General features: G+C 35.6%; 1 protein-coding gene across 1 annotated transcript in view; it reads left to right on the forward strand.

Annotated features, from left to right (window-relative positions):
* Positions 1–9,009, forward strand: part of LOC132547674 (transmembrane protein 135-like) — a 165,879-nt gene extending 156,870 nt beyond the window's left edge. The window contains exons 9-13 of the mRNA XM_060211463.1: positions 1,023–1,190; positions 2,398–2,538; positions 2,766–2,864; positions 4,660–4,727; positions 5,138–9,009. Of these exons, the coding sequence (XP_060067446.1) occupies positions 1,023–1,190; positions 2,398–2,538; positions 2,766–2,864; positions 4,660–4,727; positions 5,138–5,270 (609 nt within the window). The 3' untranslated portion in view covers positions 5,271–9,009. The remainder of the gene's footprint in view (positions 1–1,022; positions 1,191–2,397; positions 2,539–2,765; positions 2,865–4,659; positions 4,728–5,137) is intronic.
* Positions 9,010–10,218: the final 1,209 nt, after the last annotated feature.

Raw genomic sequence — 10,218 nt, forward strand, 5'->3', positions numbered from 1 at the left:
AATTGATGTGTAAGCATCAATTCCATCTCATCCTTGTTACCTACATCTATTCCATCTCATCCTTGTTACCTACATCTATTCCATCTCATCCTTGTTACCTACATCTATTCCATCTCATCCTTGTTACCTACATCTATTCCATCTCATCCTTGTTACCTACATCCATCCCATCTCACCTTTTTATCTACATCTATTCCATCTCATCCTTGTTACCTACATCTATTCCATTTCATCCTTGTTACCTACATCTATTCCATTTCATCCTTGTTACCTACATCTATTCCATCTGATCCTTGTTACCTACGTCTATTCCATCTGATCCTTGTTACATACATCTATTCCATCTCATCCTTGTTACCTACATCTATTCCATCTCATCCTTGTTACCTACATCTATTCCATTTCATCCTTGTTACCTACATCTATTCCATCTCATCCTTGTTACCTACATCTATTCCATTTCATCCTTGTTACCTACATCTATTCCATCTAATCCTTGATACCTACATCTATTCCATCTCATCCTTGTTACCTACATCTGTTCCATCTCATCCTCCTTACTTACATCTATTCTATCTCATCCTCGTTACCTACATCTATTCCATTTCATCCTCGTTACCTACATCTATTCCATCTCATCCTTGTTACCTACATCTATTCCATCTCATCCTTGTTACCTACATCTATTCCATCTCATCCTTGTTACCTACATCTATTCCATCTCATCCTTGTTACCTACATCTATTCCATGTCATCCTTGTTACCTACATCTATTCCATCGCATCCTTGTTACCTACATCTATTCCATCTCATCCTTGTTACCTACATTTATTCCAACACATCCTTGTTAGTTAGATTGGTTGGGTAGGATCATATTTCAAGGCTTTAAAGTCAGAGTAAGTGATATAAACTTTGTGTATGTTTTGTCAATTTGACAAATTCACACATCACAACATACACATTCCATGTCTTTTTTTTTTTATTAACTATCATATCCATTTCTCACATTTGATATTTTTTAGGGGTTCACTAAGATGTTTGGATTAGGCTTTGTGATCCAGGGAGGAATCAAGCTTGTCAGTGCCCTACCAAGACTTGTCAAACAGCCAAATGCTTTACTACAAGCAGTTAAACACCGTGACAATTTAAAGTTAGCAGCATTCTTTGGATGTTTTAATGCAATCTTCAAGGTATGTTGTTACAGTTTTCTCTTTATAAAAACTAGATATGTATTTGGAGATCATCTAGTATGAGAGGGAATATGTAGATCTAGTGTAAGGGGAAGTGTCTAGATCTTGTGTAAGGGGGAGTGTCTAGATCTTGTGTAAGGGGGAGTGTCTAGATCTTGTGTAAGGGGGAGTGTCTAGATCTTGTGTAAGGGGGAGTGTCTAGATCTTGTGTAAGGGGAAGTGTCTAGATCTTGTGTAAGGGGAAGTGTCTAGATCTAGTGTAAGGGGAAGTGTCTAGATCTTGTGTAAGGGGGAGTGTCTAGATCTTGTGTAAGGGGGAGTGTCTAGATCTTGTGTAAGGGGGAGTGTCTAGATCTTGTGTAAGGGGGAGTGTCTAGATCTTGTGTAAGGGGAAGTGTCTAGATTTTGTGTAAGGGGGAGTGTCTAGATCTTGTGTAAGGGGGAGTGTCTAGATCTTGTGTAAGGGGGAGTGTCTAGATCTTGTGTAAGGGGAAGTGTCTAGATCTTGTGTAAGGGGAAGTGTCTAGATCTTGTATAAGGGGGAGTGTCTAGATCTTTTGTAAGGGGGAGTGTCTAGATCTTGTGTAAGGGGGAGTGTCTAGATCTTGTATAAGGGGGAGTGTCTAGATCTTGTATAAGGGGAAGTGTCTAGATCTTGTGTAAGGGGGAGTGTCTAGATCTTGTATAAGGGAGAGTGTCTAGATCTTGTGTAAGGGGGAATGTCTAGATCTTGTGTAAGGGGGAGTGTCTAGATCTTGTGTAAGGGGGAATGTCTAGATCTAATGTAAAGGGAAATATCTAGATCTAGTGTAAGGAGAATACCTAGGTCTTGTGTAACGGGAAATATCTAGATCTTGTATATCGCAAAATATTTAGACCTTGTGCAAGGGGAAGCATCTAGATCTTGTGTTGGGGGAAATAACTAGATTAGTATGTAGGAAGATATCCCAAAGTTTGTGAAATATCTAGTTTTATTGAAATTTTCTGAAGTTATTTGTTTGTCATGATGATAAGGGGAAATAACTGGACATAACAATAAAGAAAAAAAAGGCAACCATTGCAGAACTGGAGATAAAGATTTTAAGAGAATTTCCTTACTAATGGAAATGAGTCTTCATAATAAAGCCAAGCCTTGCTACATATTTATCATTGTTTTCAGTGGGGTTTCTTCAAAAGATTGTTGATTTTAACTCGATCTTGCTTACAGGCAGTAAACTGCTGTTTGCGACATGCCCGTAATAGTGACAGTGATTTCCATGGTCTACTGGGGGGATTCTTGGCTGGTTGGTCTATGCTGTGGTACAAGAGTGTCACTGTTGCCTTATATACTGCTTTTAAACTTGCAGAGGTAAATATACTTTTTTTTTGTTAGTTTTCAATTGATATTTGAACACAACTTTCAAAAAAATAAAAAAAACCTTGCTAAAAGGTTAGAGATTGGCATTCTGGGATAAATTAGAGAGAAAATGGTTTATTGTGATATGTTTTTAAGGTATATTTAGTTCAAATAATCTGCGACATTAAAATTCTACACAATTGAGATTGTGTACTAATGATGGATTTCTTCTATTTCAGGTTCTGTACTTTAAAGGAATAGAGAAGAATTTGTTGCCTTATATAGCATGTGCTGATATTATAATATATTCCATTTCTACTGCCTTTGTCTTTCATACTGTAAGTATGGTTCATTATCAGGTGTTAAAGTCTTAGATAAATTCCTTTATAGCTCACTGGTTACAGGCAACCATGACATCCCTCCAATGTTTGCATTGTTATCATCATCCCACCCAAAACTTTCAAGGTTTCCAAGTCCAGAGGTCTTCACCCTACACCTTTCCTCTTTAGCATATGCAGTCATTCCACTTATTTCTTTAGTGAATATCTCAGGAGTGTAAGATCAGGATCCATTGTTCCTAAGATTGAAATGTGAAAGATTTAGCTTTAAAAATGTTGAAGTTTACCATTCTGTCCCAGGTTTTAGAAATATTACATTTCTACCTGTCTGTCCCAGGTTTTAGAAATATTACATTTTACCTGTCTGTCCCAGGTTTTAGAAATATTACATTTCTACCTGTCTGTCCCAGGTTAAGCAAAATTAGATTTGCTCCTGTCTGTCACAGGTTTAAAAGAATTACTTTTATACTGTCCTAGGTTTTGGTAGAATTAGATTTGTACTTGTTAGTCACAGGCTTAGAAGAATCAGATTTGTAATTGTTAGTCACAGGCTTAGAAGAATCAGATTTGTACTTGTTAGTCACAGACTTAGAAGAATCAGATTTGTACCTGTCTGTCACAGGCTTAGAAGAATCAGATTTGTACTTGTTAGTCACAGGCTTAGAAGAATCAGATTTATACCTGTCTGTCACAGGCTTAGAAGAATCAGATTTGTACCTGTCTGCCACAGGCTTAGAAGAATCAGATTTGTACTTGTTAGTCACAGGCTTAGAAGAATCAGATGTTTACCTGACTGTCACAGGCTTAGAAGAATCAGATTTGTACTTGTTAGTCACAGGCTTAGAAGAATCAGATTTGTACTTGTTAGTCACAGGCTTAGAAGAATCAGATTTGTACCTGTCTGTCACAGGCTTAGAAGAATCAGATTTGTACTTGTTAGTCACAGGCTTAGAAGAATCAGATTTGTACTTGTTAGTCACAGGCTTAGAAGAATCAGATTTGTACTTGTTAGTCACAGGCTTAGAAGAATCAGATTTGTACTTGTTAGTCACAGGCTTAGAAGAATCAGATTTGTACTTGTTAGTCACAGGCTTAGAAGAATCAGATTTGTACTTGTTAGTCACAGGCTTAGAAGAATCAGATTTGTACTTGTTAGTCACAGACTTAGGAGAATCAGATTTGTACCTGTCTTTTCCTGGTTTAAGAGATATCAGGGCCCCACAGGAAAGTGTGGGTGCCGTATAGTAATCAGTGTCCTCCTGTCTGTCCCTCTGTTTCTTCATCTGTCTGTCTGTCTGTCAGCACTTTTGATTCTCTGCTATAACAGTTTCGCCTTATTGAAAGTTTGGGTGTGAGAACTTGAGTTTGCTTTGGCCACTTTTTCTGGAACTTCATAAAGTACTTCCTTACTGAACCTGTCTGTCATGGGTTTAGAAGTATTAGATTTGGACCTGTCCCAATCAGTTTTAAAAGTACTATATTTAGATAAATGCATGCAGTAGCTTAAAGTATGATTTGGCATGTTGATATAACTCAAATGAATGTGAAAATGTTTTGCATTATCCCTAGCCTTGTTTTTGAGAATAAGGGGATAGATAGGTCTTGAAATGGCTTACAGGTGGCCATCTTGCATTTCGGCCATTACTTTTTACTAATTCTGAATGGAAAGTCATACTGATAAAGGCCTAATCAAGATACAGAAATAGGTGCCAAGATCCCTCTCATGTCCCTAATTATATTGTATGTTATAAGCTTTAACTATCTCACACAATATTGGATTTATTTGTCATTACAGGCAGTTGTTGAGCCCCACAATCTGCGACCAGCATACTGGAACTTCTTACTCAGAGTTACAGGCAACAAGTAAGTTACATTACCTACATCTCATCAGAATTTTGATACCTTAAATCACCGACAGGCCCAAAGATGTTCTTTAAGCCCTTAGCTGCATATCTTCTTTAAAACTAAAAGCACAAATTCAAAATTGTAAAAAAGAAAAATCACATGTCATTAAGGCCTGTCAACCTGTTTGTATTAATCAGATCCCCTCTGCTGTTCTGTAATTAATCAGCTGTTGTATATCTATAAATTAAATATACAGAAGTCATCACTCAATGTATCATTTAGTCCAGCCAATGTTAGTTATATATATAAATTTATAACCAAGTTATGTTTTTAACTACCTTTAAAGATTAGATACTGATTTTTTATTTCGAACATCTTGCAGATTTGCATTGATGAACATACATTTGTGTATTTCAAATGTTTTGCAGGTTTGCATTGATGAATAGACAGCTGATAGAGCCGTTTGTACCTGGTTCCGCTAAACTTTTCCCTGATTTCTGGCCAAACTATGATTCTCGCTTCACAGATCTTGTTCGTCCAGCAGAATTAATTACTAGCTAACCTCAGGAGATTTCTAGGGAAAAATGAAAACCCTAATGACCTCACATGGAAATGCACAAATGCTGATATCAGTAAAGGGTACTGGAGCTGTACATGTTGGCTTCAACTGAGGACACACAAGGACATGTTGACCTCTAATGATGATACCAGGACATCTTGACCTCTACTGATGATACAAGGACATGATGACCTCTACTGATGATACAAGGACATGTTGACCTCTACTGATGATACATTGTCATGTTGACCTCTACTGACGATACATTGTCATGTTGACCTCTATTGATGATACATTGTCATGTTGACCTCTACTGATGATACAGTCATGTTGACCTCTACTGATGATACAGAGTTGTGTTGACCTCTATTGATGATACAAGGACATGTTGACCTCTACTGATGATACAAGGACATGTTGACCTCTACTTATGATACGTAGTCATGTTGACCTCTACTGATGATACGTAGTCATGTTGACCTCTACTGATGATACAGTCATGTTGACCTCTATTGATGATGCATAGGCATTTTGACCTCTACTGATGATACATAGTCATTTTGACCTCTACTGATGATACATAGTCATGTTGACCTCTACTGATGATACATAGTCATGTTGACCTCTACTGATAACACCAGGGACATTTTCACCTATACTGACAACACCACTTGTGACTTATTCTGTTGATATATGAGGACAATTGGGTCTACTTGAGTTAGCTGCCTATGACATATGCTGATAATCTGTGATGGTGTATATGGTGATGATTCCTTAATTCAGGTTTTGCTAGTCAGGGTATTAAACCATCTTTTTGGTTGAATGTGATTTGATCAAGATGAGGTATTTATACTATTAACTTACTGTATAATTGTGATTGAGTGTAAGTGATGTTTCTTTTTATCCCTCATTTGACTTTACTTTGGTATAAAAAGTCTAAAGGACTTACACTGATACAGTGTTATTGATGTCTGCAAAATGTGCTATGAAAGTTTTTCGTACTGTCAGCTTACTGAAGGAGAGTGTGTGTTAGAGAGGGTGAGCTAGGCTGTCAGGGTTGTATGTTAGAGTATAAGTGTTAGTGTTAGAAAACATGTGTAAGGGTGTGTGTTAGTGTTGTGTATTAGTGTACATGTGTTAGAGTGTGTGTTAGTGTTGTGTATTAGTGTACATGTGTAAGGGTGTGTGTTAGTGTTGTGTATTAGTGTACATGTGTAAGAGTGTGTGTTAGTGTTGTGTATTAGTGTACATGTGTAAGGGTGTGTGTTAGGGTTATGTATTAGTGTACATGTGTAAGGGTGTGTGTTAGCGTTATGTATTAGTGTACATGTGTAAGAGTGTGTGTTAGGGTTATGTATTAGTGTACATGTGTTAGGGCGTTTGTTAGGGTTATGTATTAGTGTACATGTGTAAGGGTGTGTGTTAGGGTTGTGTATTAGTGTACATGTGTAAGGGTGTTTGTTAGTGTTATGTATTAGTGTACATGTGTAAGGGTGTGTGTTAGTGTTGTGTATTAGTGTATGTGTGTAACGGTGTGTGTTAGGGTTGTGTATTAGTGTACATGTGTAAGGGTGTATGTTAGTGTTGTGTATTAGTGTACATGTGTAAGGGTGTGTGCTAGTGTTGTGTATTAGTGTACGTGTGTAACGGTGTGTGTTAGTGTTGTGTATTAGTGTACATGTGTTAGGGCGTTTGTTAGTGTTGTGTATTAGTGTACATGTGTTAGGGTGTGTGTTAGTGTTGTGTATCAGTGTACATGTGTTATATAGTCCTCCATTAGTACTACTGGAGGGACTATGGGTTTGATTATATACATGTATACTGGGTAGTTATGTTCTGTCTATCAGTCTGTGTCCTGGTCACTATGAATGCAGAGTTATGGCCCTTTACATAGCCTTTAATCTGTTTCCTTCAAGCCAAATTATGTCTACAGATTCCTTAACAAAGATTGCAACCAACATCCACTCAAAACCATGATTACATCAAACATCTAATCAAAACCAAGATTGAACCAAACATCCAATCAAAACCAAGATTGAACCAAACATCCAATCAAAACCAAGATTGCACCTAACTTCCTATCACAAAAAAACTTGCGTTGAAATTTTTTTAATGCCAAATTATATTCATTTTTTTCACAAAGTATGAACTGATAGAAATACACTTGTAGGTTATCTTGATTTAGTTGTATTAGCTAGACAAAGTTCTTCAGTTCATAGAAAAGTCTTTTTAGTGAGCTATATAAAGAATGAGTGTAGCACATGTGTGTTAGTATACAAGATAACAGATATAACTGTTCTGTGATTTTTTGTAATACTTCAGTCTTATTATTCTGATATATATTTTTTCCAAATGTCACTTTTCGTATATTTCTATATTTCAATATTACATGTGAGATACAATGAAGCTTATGGAACCTGTTATATATCCCTGTGCTTATTGAAAATTGTGAGAACAAGAGCTTGAATTTTGTTTGGTAGAATAATCTGATTATGATAATCACATTTACTGAAAAAATAATCTTTTTTTTTTTTAAATCAAATGATTGTTTGCAATAATCTTACAAGACTAGTTGCTGACGGAGATTACACAGTATGAAGGGATGGTATTAGTTGGTAAGTCTAGTTTACAGAAGTCCCTGTTATAATCCTTATTTATGTGCTTTAATATCTTGAATGTCAACTACAGTTGACTTTAAACAAGTCCACATTTTTGTTTCCTTCTCACAGGAGTGACCTAGCTTTGTACTAAACTATTGCCCAGTATTTAGGAAATCCCATCTCCTTTCTTTGAGTTGGTCCAGAATTTTTTGGTATTTAAATCCTGTAATTTTTGACAATCATACCTAGTCTGTTTTGTAATCAAAGTCTTTTGTGTAATGGATTCATTGATGGAAGGGAAGTAAGTCTTTTCATTTATTTATCCTTTTGTTCTTGTGATAGATGGGCAAGTTTGCCGGTATTTTATACATGTATAAGATGTTTTTAGTGTTTTATGTCTACACCTGTGTACCCAAGTCCACCATAGGTGCATGTTTTACCTTTTCTCAAGGGATGGGCTTATTACAGGACATTGATTAACATCTCTTTGTAATTCTTCTGATCAACATCATATTATATGTGGGGGTTTAAAATCTGATTTTATTACTCGGCAGATTTGGTGTGTGCTAAAAATATCACAAAACTGCACATAGATGCTAACCTTTATAATAACCAATTACTATATGAACCTGTATCTGATGTTTGCCCTGGCTAAATCTACCTACTTCTAATGATATCCAAACAAAGTTGTTTTAATCATCAATACAACAAATTATTGATATCAAGGTTTGTTGAAATTGACTGAAGCGATGCCATTGTTCATCAAACTTATGAAGAAAGCAACATGGAAATTCTGTAGTTTGTTAAGATTGAAATTATGTTTTTGTATCAGATATCTGATTAGCTACTGACCTTAAGCAGGGTTCTTTGACCATTGGCCTGTGTATCTGAGGCCAGTCAGATAGTGATAACCTCTCAAGTTATAGTTTGTTAAGGTTGATACTCATTTGTGTAGAGAATTTGTAACTATTGACAGTATGTATATGTGTTGTAGAATACAGTGGGTGATCAATTTGTGGCAATTTTATTATCATGCAATCGAACAATATTTTTGTATAAAAGAGGTTTGCTTTACAGAACTGTTGTAAAGGGATCAAGAATTCTATAGAACATTATTTTCTAAATAAATGATTTGACAAAATCTCTGTTATTTGTGATGTCTTCTAGTTACAGTTATCTCCCTTGAATGTTACATTATTTTTATATATATGTAAAGTTTAGGTCCAGGTTGCACTTTCAAATAGTAAACCAAAGAAGTTTATTTTTTTCCTTTCTGCCTGACAATGGCAAGACATAGTTATCATAGTTTGTTGTTTGGACAACACTTTGTAACAAAACAAAAGGAAACATTCATTTCATTTCTATTTGGAGCTTTCACCAAAGTTACTATACTGATCTTTGGAATACAGAATTTTGTATTCATCTTAAATTCCTTAACTTTCTTGTTATATTGCCTACATGTTCCCCACTCAATATAGAGTTATGGCCCTTTGTTCACACCTTATACCAAAGTTTGTGTACATCAAACTGAACCCTGTGTGTCATATATTAAGTTTGGTCTTGTTTATCAAGTAAAGCAACAGACTTAATTAAAATTTACTCTTTTATTTACCATAAAATACTCAACCAGCGACAAGCTAGTTGACATTACACGTATCACAGATGATCAATAACAGCAATGCATAGATTTCTAACACTGACAACAATACCACAGCAATTGATCCTGCTGCCATCAGTAACAAAATACTCCTACACAGGGAAGCTGTTATGTAAGGCAATACTGTCACACAGCGAGATTCATCAGGAGAAAAAAAAATAGAAATTTAAATAAAATAAGCATAAAAATGTCCTTGAATTATACAATTGTATCAAGAAATGGTTATCCTAGTACAGTCAGAAATACACATCTATTCATCATAAACCATGGGAAAATAAAGAAATAAATCAATATATATATAATTTTCAAAAAACCCAGTTATTCCAACATACAATAGATCTACCACACCATATTTTATATATCTGTATTATAAAAACTGAATCATACATTACTGAGACGTAAGTGTATTATGCACCAATTGATGGTTAACTTGATAAAAACAATATCTTGGTGTTTAGTCAGCAAACATCTAGGTCAAATTTCAATGAATTCCAATTGATGTACAATGTACATTGATCTAAAGGGTGAACTTACATGTGACTTCAGGAGTCCAAACCAGGAAGTAAGATACAGTAAATTTCCAGTTATTACCCACTTAAGTATCATATCATATTATCAAGTTCTTAATGTTAGAAAGTACCACCCATTCACTTGGTGTTACATATATGATGACCCTTTCATTATCTCGCGAGG

The sequence above is a fragment of the Ylistrum balloti genome, unplaced genomic scaffold (assembly GCF_031769215.1).
Source record: "Ylistrum balloti isolate Yb309-2 unplaced genomic scaffold, AGI_CSIRO_Ybal_v1 Utg369972, whole genome shotgun sequence".
Taxonomy (NCBI): Eukaryota; Metazoa; Mollusca; class Bivalvia; order Pectinida; family Pectinidae; genus Ylistrum; species Ylistrum balloti.